General features: G+C 36.0%; 1 protein-coding gene across 6 annotated transcripts in view; it reads right to left on the bottom strand.

The window, feature by feature from the left end:
- Nucleotides 1-13,283, bottom strand: part of LOC145694950 (uncharacterized) — a 210,265-nt gene that overhangs the window by 144,903 nt on the left and 52,079 nt on the right. For all 6 annotated transcript variants that reach the window (XM_081771747.1, XM_081771752.1, XM_081771751.1 and 3 more), the window contains 2 exons: nt 11,605-11,706; nt 5,897-6,029 (listed from right to left, as the gene is read on the bottom strand). In XM_081771747.1, the coding sequence (XP_081627873.1) occupies nt 5,897-6,029; nt 11,605-11,706 (235 nt within the window). The remainder of the gene's footprint in view (nt 1-5,896; nt 6,030-11,604; nt 11,707-13,283) is intronic.

Below are 13,283 nucleotides of genomic sequence, written 5' to 3'. Positions count from 1 at the left end.
CCGAAATAAGTGATGGATTGGAAGTACCGTAAGGTCCTAAAAATCAAACGTGTTTTTAATTTCCATTTTGATTGTGACCTTAAATGTTCTTCTAAATAGAACTTATTGTAAACTTTGAACTTAAAACTACATAGTTGTTAAGATATTTGCATTATTTTTCATAAATGCAACTGAATAGGAATATGAACATAAGGCCGGCCACATCTTGAAGAGGTAAGACAGACGATCCAAGGCACAGGAAGACAGAAGAGGATGCAGGGAGAAAGACATGAGTGCATTGACCAAGTGTCTCAGTTATAACATTGGAGAGGCCTACCATATGAATGAGTGAATATGCGATACGAGATTCTGTTGCATTGCTCATAGTACTGTACCTCGGCTCGGCTGTCCTGTCCTGTGGTCAAGGTACAGCCGGTCTTCTACTCTGTAACGAAGACTTTCGTGTTTCTTGGATTTCGTGTTGTGTTTGTGGTAAGGAGTCACCTCTCGGAAATAAAAGTAGCCCACATTTTCACCCAAAGTTTCTCAGAAATGACCCATTTTATCCTGAAACTAATAAGGAAAATACGGTATTCATAAAGTTATTAGTTTTATAGGTTGGTAACACTGGTTAAAGTTTACCATAGGGAGCACCAGTGTCTTGCAAGACATATTGCTTCCAGTGTTACGGGTGCATTAAAAGAATTGTTTGAACTGCGTAAACAGCATTCCTTTGGACTGCAAAAGTACTCTAAAAACAATTATATTCTCTATATGGTCGTGCAACGTTATTCCTATATGCTATCAGAAGAATAGTGTTATAGTGTTGACGTGGTATGTTGAAACTATTTTATCATGTTAAGTAAGTAGAAACAGTGTACCTGTGCAGTGCAAAACTCATGCAGAAACAGTGACATTCCTTAAAATCAGTTGCTGTTATGCAACATTTTAATGACATGTAAACTCTGTGACATGTGATCTGTAACTCTCATTGTTAGTCCCAGGGTGTGTCAACTTTATTTCGGGTGTGAGACTGGCGATCAAAACTACCCATGGGCACCGCACATATTCGCTTGACTTGCTGTCTCACTTAAAGCATGACCATAAAGCAGAAGAAAAGCAATGCCAAAAGCTATAGTACAAAAGCCAAATATAAGTGAAATTGAAGAAAAAGATGACAATGAATTCGAAAGAATGCAAACTGTTTCAAATAGTGTACGATATATCGACTATAATCCCTCCTGCTCGGAAGAATCGCATTTAATAAGTCTGAGTGAATTAGATCACCTAATACATACTTGGAGGTATTAAAAAGAAAAACAAATTCTGGCTTCGAGATTGAAGAATGGCGCCTATTGGGGAAAAAAATGTAAAGATCTACACATATCAGAAACAGTAAAAAGAAATTACACCCCTTTTCTCAAATGCTGATAACTTTTAGTTCTGTAATGATATTGCTGGTCTGATGGCAGTATTTGGACATAAATATATATCAGATGACTGGTGTCTTTGCATCGACTGAAAGCAGTTCTTTACATACAAAATATACTGCCTTCAATCCCTTTCGTTACGACTGACACGAAAGAGACCATTCAATAATGAAATTCTTCTTCAATATATTAACTACAAGAAACACAACTGGAAAATATGTGCTGACTTCAAGGTCTTCTCATTGGCTTGCAAACTGAGTAGACAAATTTCTGCTGGTTCCTGTGTGAGTGGAATAACTGCGACAGAAACAGTCCCTATATTGTAAAGGATTGGCCTTGGTGAAAACAAAACCATCTCATAGAAAAAAAAATGTAGCTGAAGAACTTAAAACTGAAGCACAAAATAAATTCTACCACTACTTTATATAAAACTTGGACCTACGAAGAGCTTTGTGAAGGCACTGGACAAGAAGAAAGACATATTCAAACGCCTGAAACAAACAGTTTTAAAAATCAGTGTTACAAAATTAAACGAAAAAAGTTTTCATCGGTCCTCAAGTAGGAAGTCTTATGAAGATTACAGCAAATTTGAGTCTTTCCAGTAAGAGGAGGAGTTAGTTTAGCACTATTTTAAGCTAGTCGCAAGGAACTTCTGGGAAACAATAAAGTCCTCAATCACAAATAATAACTTCAGAGTTTGATACAAGGTTACAGACAGATAGGGTGCAAGATGTCTTTAAAAATTCAGTTTCTTCGCAGTCCCGTTGAATTTTTTAACATATACTCTGTATGAATCAGCGATGAACATTGTGATCGCTTTCATCAATAAATATCTACATTGGAAAAAAGATACCGCGGTAAAAGGACATCAACATCAAAAGCTTTCAATTAGGTACAAATTTTGTTAGTTAGTTTCATTGTATCGCATTTTACAAAATGGACACAAGTAAACGTTGATGACGAGACATGTATAAAGGTTTCCTGATTTTCCGTAGCATTTCACAGCAACAATTACTTGATTTCTCTGTATATGATGTAAATACTTAATGAAAATCTTACGTAATCTTAAATTTGTAAATGTTTGGTCGTTTTCTGTTTTGATTTTATGCAAACCATATAAAAGAAGTAGAATTTAACTAAGCTATAAAGAATTTGCATAAATCACGTTGCCAGCCACATTTCAGGATTTGTGTTTCAGTAAAACTGAGAGTGACGGAACAAATTTGACTTCAGATTCGAACTCAGAAAGTTGAAATTTATACGAAAAACAAACTTCGGAGGCCAGAAGAAAGGGAAGAAATGGTACATTTGTTACATAATGAATCGAAAACTTCAGACTCTCTTGGTGGTATTCAATCTTATTTAACGAGTAGAAAAGAAAAGTGAAATTTTCTTACACTTTCTCGTTTGCAAGGCATTAACCATGGTTTGAAAATCCCTCTCATAACATCATTTCACCAAGGCATTTAGATTATCGTGCTCTTTAGATGTAATTGCTTTACGATACACCATTTGGTTTAGGATTATACAAGAATACAGTTCATGAAAAAATTTGAACAGCTATTTGATGTGCTAGCTTGATGTTGACTTCTATGATCGTTATTTCTGGCTTTCTGCACCACAAATTTTAATATAAGTAATCTTCCAATGGTCTCTGGACGCTGAATTATTACAAATTGTGAGCCATTCTGTAACAAACAAAATTTGCTGAAATTTCCTCTGACAAATTTAATAAATTAGATATATAGTGAGGCAACGAAACGGCAGGATTTTAAACACCTAAAAATATTTGATACAATACTTGTTTCTTGATTTATTGGTAAGAAAGGAAAACTAAAAGTCATTTTGTTTTATGTCCACTGAACAACTTACTTTTTAAAAATACTGTCCTTGAGATGGGCTTCATTTGAACGCAGACATTCTTCAAGTAGGGATCTGAAACTAATCACTACACCTCGAAACATCTGCAAACAAATTGCAGCAGCTCCGTCTTGAATTTGCTCTGAGTACTGGAATAGTCCTTGGTGGATTAGTCTCAAATACTTTTGTCTTCAGGTAAGTGGAGAGGGTAAGTTAGGGGCAGCAAAAAGGATATCCCCATTCTTAGAAATGACACCGTTTGGAAGCAAAACATTCACAACATTTATGAAGATTCTGGCTGTATGTCTTGTAGAAAGGCAGACTCAAGATTAGGAAAACGGGCTAGTTGTAAAATGAAGTAGTTTTGCATTAAATAAGAATTACTAAACATTTCGAGCTCCTTTCTTATTCTCAAATACTACATACTTACAGTTACTTTTACACATAGCACGTAAATATTTGTCATACTGTGAGATAAGTTTGTGTACACTTTTTACATAGAAGGCAACCACCTGAGAGAACCATTCCTGGACGCTGTTTCCACTTCTTCGTGCTGAAATGTTTGCCGGCGAGGAATGTCTTGAGATGAAGGAAGATCGGTAGTCTGTTGGCGTCACGCCTATGCTGTATCAAGTGACCTAATCGCTGCCACCAAGAAATATGATGACAGCTTGCATCTGAGCACCAGTATGAATCTTCGCGTTGTCGCAAAGAAACAGTACTCCTACCAACTGCACGTCACGGTGTTCATTCTGGAATATGTGGTGGAGTTTCTGCAAAGGTTTTACAATAGGAAGCAGCATCCAATATTAATCCTTGCGGAACGAAGTCAACAGTAAAACCGTGCATATGCTTTAATCTTTTAAGTTAAAATGTGTTTGAACTCCTTCCTTTCCGTCGAATAAAGTGTGCCGCCATTTCAGCTATTGCTGCTTGGAATCAAAGATCATGCGCGACAATGCAGCTCAGCAGTTCATCCTTCTCATGGTATCTGGTTCTTTTTCTTCATTTTGAGTTTCTCGGTAAGTTCATTGGGAACCAAGAAAGAAAGAAAAAAAAAAAGAAAGAAAGAAAACGAATTCCTAATTCAACTGTGTAAAGACTGATAGTTACACTTATGGAAATGCATTCCTATTGTGGAAATTGTGAACCATCTATTTTCCCACACATCATGGCCGTCGTCGATTACAGAGTCAGCCTGAACATGGTTTATCGAGCACATTCTCCCGGCCTTCCATGAACAATCTCACCAACTTACAAACTTCTCCATCACTCATGGCATGAGACAATATGCTGTACAAATCTGGCGATAAGTCTCTGCCGTTTTCATATTTCTTGTGAAAAAAACAGATAACTAACCTCATTTCTCATTGGCAGGAAGTTTAATCTGTTTAAAACTTTCCATCTGTCAACACGGAACACACTCATTGCTAATGTGGGTACAAATACCGTCTGTTTGTGTATACAAATATTGGTAGTCACTGCTTATGTGAAAAATAACGCTTCTGTTGTATAAAGATACTGCAGAACAGTCCATACTTTAAAAATACCCTTCATATTGTCAACGTACCATACTAGGCTTACAACATATGACAAATGGCAGATTATTTCTTTAATTTTGAAACAGAACTTACGATACGATTCTCTAGCAAAGTATTTGAAGTCCTTAGAAAGATATTTCCCGAACTAAGAACGTCTTGTACGCGTAATTGTATGCCCAAACAAAAATGTAGCTTTACTATTTTTTTTTATTTTTTTAATTTTTTTTTATTTTTTATTTTATTATTTTTTTTAATGCAAAATTTACAACTTTCTGGAACTGAAACCGAAACAAGTGAGAAGTTGGTTTACATAACTTACACTTTAAGGCAAACAATACAATGTCAGTTGGAGAGCCAAAGATAACCCTGGATCGAACATAAAACTCACAAGTGTTGTATGTTATAAAGGAACTTCCTTAGTTATTGAATATATTACAGAAAAACAAACGGTAATTGATTTTCTAAAAAATCATAAGTAGAAAAATCTACATTTTCGACAAGTTTTCCCAATAAAACGGAAGCTATTTATGAAAAAAGGAGAGTTTTTGCATGTTTTAACTTACAACAATTCTGTACCACTTGACTCAAAACAGACTATTCTATGTCTCTGTAGAAGACAAATACGGTGAAATTTACTCTTCCCTCTATTTGTTAGGCCATTGGAGCATCACCAATCACTTGATGCATCCTTTTTTTTTTTATTTTAACGATTCGTGTGTTTATTTACATGTTGATATATAAACTTTGCTCAAGACAGTAAAGAGGATCACGCGAAAATTTATCAATGAATGGGATATGGAAAGTCACTGTTAAATCACCGTTACCGTGAAGATGTCAACGGACAGAGTCCACTAACGAACCCGGTAGAGATGATTGAACTAGGTATGGTGGAAAACAAAATTCAAAAATTCGCTTTCATCAAGAGTTATCGTGTGAAATAACGTACACACATACTAATCTTACCATTTTACGAAGTCCACTAGCGTAATCTTAATAAATGGAGCTAATGTTATTGATTTCATGATCACCTTAAAAAAGACAAATTGGAGGAAGATTTGTAGTATCACATACTTATATTTGACGTACCTTTATCCAGATGAAATGAGTCTAAATTGAGTATACCAACGCTATATCTTCTCATGATGACTTGTTTCAAACCATTCACAAAATTAGAATATATTCTGGGCACTGCAGAAAACACAGGTTCAATATACATTACCTGTAATAAACGATAATAAAACATTATTGAAATAATGTTAAATATACAACATTTATATTTGCAGAAATAAATAAAACAAACTGGAAAAGAAGTGAATAATGATGTAAAAGATATAGTGGAATGAATATAACGGAAAGAAATAGGACAATTCAGAAACATATATCGAAATATCAAATTGTTATCAAAATAATGGAAATACCTATAGTTTGCAATATATAACCTGTGTGGAGATAGCCACACTGAGTATATGCAGCACTCGCCTATTATTAGTGGTGTGTTCAGTGACTGTCTATAGTACCTCAGGCAGGGCAGAACACATCAACGTGTTGTAGCGACCAGAGGTTGTGATGCAAAATAATAGTCCCCCACTCTAAGTCTCAAAGAGGTCAAATTGTGGTTTGCGCAAGTGTATCTAAAGTGGTCAGTGTGTGATGTAAAACCACCAACAACAAACCCAACGAAATGACGACGAAAAGAAAAAAAAAAGAAGAGAAAATAAAAAAATAAGCAGAACCAGAAAACAAACAAAAAATGAAAAGAATCATTAATACGCAATCTCTCAAACAAAATTCAAACCCGCAACCAACTGAAAGTACTGGGAAAAGACTTTCGATGCAATTAGTTGAAAAGTTAGTTCCTACAGAAGCTTTAACTAACACGGGATGTACTTGAACCTGAACTCACAAAGTGGGGGTGATGTATATATTTCCTGAAAGCTTGGGTCAAGGTAAGATCAAAACCGGTTACCAAAATTGGGGAGGTCTCAAGCATTCTCCAAAATAGTCATGAGGAACTTTTCCACATTCATTGAATTTCATGATTAAAGCAGTTTAAAGGTGATCGTACGATAAGCAATAAGGAAGCGGTAGCTGCTTAAGTGAAAGTATAAAATTTACCCCAAAAAGTGGAAATCCTAAAAGGGTTAAACCGAAATCTTGTATCAACACGGAAGAATAAATATCAAATAGTCATATACGAATATATGAGTAAGCGAATAGCAAAACCCGTTAAATCCACATTTTAAAATTTGTGACAAATCGAGAAAAGCTGTTTAAACACGTCATAATTGTAAAATAACATTACAAACTAGAGAACATTAAAAAATTAAGAATAATGCGTGTCATGAGAAACATGTTTAAGGTGGTCACGTCCTCCAGAACTCACGACGAAACAACATCGGCGAAGAGTACTGGTAAATAGAAGAAAAGCCTCGTGACAAGTATCGTCGAGAATTGAAAAAGATTATCACAAAACAGTGAATACAGCAAAAATGACTTCGAAACTCAATCAGAACCTAGAACAACTTATTTGAGACAATCAGTCTACCGCGAGTTGCATAATCTGAACATTCCCAATGGGTTGGAAGTTCTTAACCGCGAAGAAAATGTCGAGAATAAGTAAAGAAGACTTATGTACAGCGAACGCCCAAATAAATTTATGTTTCTAACTGTCCCCCCTATAACACAAACACGGTGGCAGCTCTGTGATACTGTGGATCACAATTTCCTGGTATTTCGTGAGTTCTATAATTATGCTCACAGAATGCATTACTGCCAGTTATCTGAACATTTTTAGTCGACCGTGTGCATCGTATTGTCCAGATGTTCTCGGACAATGACGCTATTTTTCAGGATGACAATGCGCCCACTTCAAATTGCTGGATCCATTGAAAGCATTCACATGGTTTCATGATCATTGGGGTGAACTAAAATAGTTCCCACCGAATCTTTAAACTTCAACAGTATGAACATCTGACTTAATGATATATTCTACCATTTTCTCTGATGGAACTGACTTGTGTACTGCATTAGAAATTGTGCAATATTCATCTGGAAAACAGTAATGACTTATCTGCGTCCATTCCACGACGAATCACACGTATACTGGAGCTTAAGTGTCCATAAGTGTATTCTGGAGGTATATATAAACCATATTGTCTATTTCATGGCCTACAAAGGCTCTACCCCTAAACGATCTGTCCACAATTTCACATTATTGTTTAAAGTGCTAAAAGTAGCTTAAGACAAGTATTGTACTGTACCACATATGTACTTCAAAATAGTAGATACAAAACAGGAAAAAATAAACAATTTTTTTTTAAAAATTGAAGTATCTTTATCCTTGTCTATAAATATAACATTATAGTTTCAGTGCACATAATTAACTTATAGATCTTAAGCTTAACATGAGAGGAGGCCACACAGGAGAAGAAATGAAAATATATATGTAGACACTAATAAAATTACTCTTATGACATACATTTGTGTGACATTTGGCGAATGTATGTGATTAGTCTTCTTATTATTGAAGGTGAATGAATTATGTTAGCAGCTCGAATTCAGTTCAATTAGGATTAGGATTTAGATTTCTGGGCTTTCGGCATCTATGGCCATGTTAGCCTGTCACGTATGAGGGATGACGTCCCTCGGCGATCACAAAACAAGGGGAATTGGGGAGCAAGAAAGGAATGGGGAAGAAAAAAAGCGGCCTGGAACCAAGCCGTTAGGTATAATCCCGGCATTGGCCTGGTGTGAATGGGGGTAACCCAGATAAATCCCCCAGATAATCTTCTTCAGGATGGTTGGCCTAAAAAAGCTTTTACACGTTTACGATCGAGTGTCCTCACCGGAATTCGAACCCAGGACTGCTCGCATCAAAGGCAAGAGCGTTAGCGACATTGCTACGCAGGGTCACTGAATTCAGCTGGAGTATAGCTGGCAGGAGAAAACATTCATTACAAAGTATTTGCAAGAATAAGACAGCAAAAGAAATAAACGATAAATCACGCCAAAATACGAATGAACCATGTTCTTCATACGTACAATCACGGAGTAGACTGCTAAAGAGGCAGCATATCAAGAGAATGAGGTACGCGCTGGACGGCTGTGAATTGCAATGACCGGCGGAAATATGGATGCCATGAATAATTTGATACTGAAAGTTTAACAACTGATCTAAAGAGAATTCCAGAGATCATTTCCATATTAGCTGAACTAGTTTCACACTGTTCATCAGGATAGGGAATGAGAAACCTGTTTCACCAAACAGTTAATAAGCATTTGAGAAACGGAATGGACTGGATACAACAACGAACATTTTCTTTTGAATTCTGCTTGCGTCGTGGGGTGACCAGATAAAACCTGGATTCCCTACTATTCCAGAGACACAAAAGTAGTCGATACAATGTCGCCGTTCCGATGACGAAAAGTTCTTACAACAAGGTGATAGTGTTGGTCTTCTGGGATTCAGATGATATCCTCCTTACTGATCATACGAACACTCTACAACGTCAAATATTACTGTGTTTTCGTAATATATTGATTGTACTTATTCTCACACCCACTGATACCTGCGGTATTGCTTTAATGTAGGTATATTCAAGATTCGAAGATTTTTTCGTTGCAAGGGGTCTGGGGTGAGCATAACCTCCAGCACCCAACAGTAGTTTCATTACATTACTTCATTTATCACTAATTCTTAAGCAAACATGTGATCACAAACTTGACTAATTATATGTGATTTTATCCTAAAACGTGTACGGACCACGGAAATGGTAGCAGGTACGTATTAATGGTGACGAAAACAATGTTCGTTGTAAATACTGTGCAAAGGTGAAAGTCCAAATACATACAATATTCATGACTCATTGTTTCGTGTTTACGGAGACAGAGGTATAAATTGATGAATATCAAGTTTCACTTTGGCCCAAAATGGAGGTGGGGCACCATAGGCCACCAAATGAGGCCTCAATGAGTATGGCGCCTTTCGGGTGGATTTTTATTTTATTCAAGTTGCAAATATGAAAAATATCGAATCCGTTACATCAATAGCCGTTATTTTTTAATTGTTCCCATATACGTGAGATCTAGTTGGTTCTGGCCCATTTTGACCATGGTACACTCAAGGTAAACTTTTGGAAAAATTTTACGTTATCCTTGCGTTGAAGTAATAACTACATTTTTTTCCCACAATTTTGCTTGAAGACCCTAATAAGTACGGGGAGGCTCAAAATATTGACTAGGCGTTTTTGAGAGGGGTAATGGTGGGAAAGCTTTTAATTTTATCAGAAAAAACCTTCGTATACACCTATACATACATCCAAGATTGAAACACATCGGTTGAGCGAATTTTGAAAAAAAATTGAAAAGCACTTTTCAGAACCAATTAGAAAATGAAATGAAATTTTCCGTTTAATGTCCAACAATTATGCACTTTAGGCTAAGGGAGACGGATGATTGAGGCAAGTGAATGATGATATAAGAATTGGTGGAATGATAATGTGGGGAAAAAACGGGAGTATCCGAGAAAACCCACGGACACAATGTTGTTATCTACAAACCTATTTGGTTGGGGATCGAACCATGGACCCCACACAGTAGAGGTAAGCACTCTACTACTAAGACACCGTGGCCCCCTAGGAACAAATCAAGAGTTGAGATCTGAAAATTGAAGGGATCCTTCAGTGCTGTTAGTTTATATGATCTTCCAAGATTTTTGTATGAAAAGGTATTATTGAAGACTTCAGTCGTATTGTCATTTTTCTCTTCCCGTTTCTGCTGTGTTTATTTTTGTTTTATTTATGCGTTTTTTTATTTTTATTTTATTTTATTTATTTATTGTTTTATTTATTTTATTTTTTATTTTTATAATGTTTGTGAATTGTTTCATTTTTCTCAATTTGTGGATTGGAGTCCAAACAGCAGACATTCGTCACAATGGATGAAATAAACATTTATTTTACTGCTGGTGGTCACATTCAGGCATCAACATATCGTAACAGCGATGCCAAGGATGGCAGTAACTTTACTCGTTACTGTTGGGAAAGTTTCCTACGTGGGGTTATAATTATTACGGGATTCAATTACGAAGGGAAGTTGTTGACATGCACGGTTTTCAGAAAAGTAAAAGTGAACGCAAGATATGTCCAGGAATCCATTATGACACCTATTCGAATCGATATTCCACAATTCTACGGTGCGAACGACAACCACATGAGGATGCATACTAGCAAGGTTTCAAGTCATACTGCCAGAATATCGCAACATTTTTATAAGGAAATGGAACAGGAATTTGAAATTCGTGTCATTCCATTTCAAGACATACGTGTGAAAAACAGTGACGCCAGTTCAATGGATTTATGAAGTTTTGGCCAGTAGAAAAGACGTCTTCAATATCAATGTACATGCACTCTCGCTGATCTCTGGACAGCTTGCAGAGAGTGATTCGACCGATCTCCCTTGCCCATGCTTCGCCGGAGTGGTTGATTTGGACTTTAGCGTGCCTTTCAGCATTGCGACTATATGAGAGGTGGACCTACAGAAACGTAGGATCCGAACCACAAGAGCTCCTATCAGAAATCGAAACTGAGTGTCCTGCGCAAAAGGTCCGTACGTTAGCCATATAGCCACGAAAGAAACTACCTTTACACAATGCCCTGATCTATAATGTTATATCGTACAAGCTTCTAGGTATTATTTATTTATCAGTTTCAATTAAGATTGCAGTTGTTTGTATCTGTACGCTTAATGTCATTTAATATATAAACACCTACAGCATCGAAAAGAGAAGAATTTACCTGCACATCATCACCACCTAACGTTTCCTTCTGTGAATGTAATTTGTACACGTCTTCGCCATCCTGAAGGAAGAACGCAGCGCATTTATCGTTTTGTATGTACTATTTAAGAAAAAAAAATAAAAGGAAAAAAATATTAATATTCAATACAATATATGTTTAAATAAATTTATTTGATTAAATTCAATAGATAATATACATTTTTTTTCATACACGCATTCCCAATGAATGTGACTGACAATTTCAGTTCTCGCAGTGAAATATCGCACTCTCCCGTTTTCACTCATGTGTATGCTGCATTCTAATAAAGTTGTGAATACTTGTTGTAACAGTTATGTTCTGTTAAATCACTCCTTTGGCTGTGCAGATAGTAAAAATATTTAATAACACATAAATAGGTCACGAAATATAAAATTCTAAAAAATTTACTTTAGCTTCAGGCCGTTCAAATACAATTACTAGAATATAATGTTCATCCAGTAAGGAAAAAACAGTGCTCGCTATTTGCCTGATGCAAATCTTCGCCACGTGGAACTCTTCTTCTGGTATGTAATCTCTTAACTGTCATGTTGATGGTGGTCATCATGAGTCACAGACTTTCATATCTTCGTACACTATATTACTAGTTAACGTGTATGGTTATGAAGTCATACTAATTACGTAACATGTGCACATGCGGTTGTATAATATGTAACAAAACATGCTAGCTATCTTAGCTAGCTGTTTCCAATATAATATATAAAAAAGAAAAAGAAAATTCCTTACATTTCTTTCAGTGTTGGTATTTGTTTAAGTAAATGATGTTCAACTAGAAAGAAACACTATCTGCGTGTGTGAAGAGGTAAGCATTGATTTAAATATTATTAGGCGTTATTTTGTGTTTTTAATTGGTATGCGTTACCTTCACGGTCAGAAGATATGGTGTTTCTAAAATCCGAAAAGAGAAGCTTTGTAATTGTATTGTTACTTAGATGACTGATTAAATTCTGTGCTCTATCTTTAACATTTTTATGATCGAAAAAGTGCATTTTGGATGTCCGTCCGTCTCTTCATCCCAACAACGTACCCATCAAATGTGTTTCGTTTCGAAAAGATCTAGGTGTTATCTTTGATGAAAAACTCTCCTTTCCAAACCACATCAAATCGACCTCATCCAGAGCTTGAAACTATTTGATCTACTTCTTAGATTTCCTGAAATACAAGGTCTCCCTGCCCTTATGATGTTTTAGAAGGCTTTCATCTCCCCGATCACTGAATATTGTTTACCTGTATGGAATATGGCAGTAACTACTAATCTATCTCGCATTGACTCTATTCTAAACTACCTTCTTGTCATAATTAGAATTAGAACTCTTGAGTTACGTAATCACTTGAGACAGGAATTAATGTCTTTAATGAAACTATGTACCTCTGACAAACGACGCTGCGCTGCTGATTTGCTTTAACTATATAAAATTATTAATGTTAAAATTGATTATGAGTTCTTACTACCACAGATTAACTTTCGGGTTCCTCCGCGGCGAACTCGCTCTCTTCATTTGCTAGCTTACGAGACACCTAGGCTCTCGATTGTCAAGCGCTCCTTGTTTTACAGACTAGCGAAAGATTACAATATTGTTTCAACAGATCCTAAGCTTTTACTTTTGAACGAAACTTCAGAACTCAAGTGAAGAGAATAT

Source organism: Thermobia domestica, chromosome 9 (genome assembly GCF_964235325.1).
Source record: "Thermobia domestica chromosome 9, izTheDome1.hap1.1, whole genome shotgun sequence".
In the NCBI taxonomy this organism is placed as follows: domain Eukaryota; kingdom Metazoa; phylum Arthropoda; class Insecta; order Zygentoma; family Lepismatidae; genus Thermobia; species Thermobia domestica.
The sequence above is the reverse complement of the archived record's forward strand: the minus strand, read 5'-3'. Positions and strand labels throughout refer to the sequence as shown.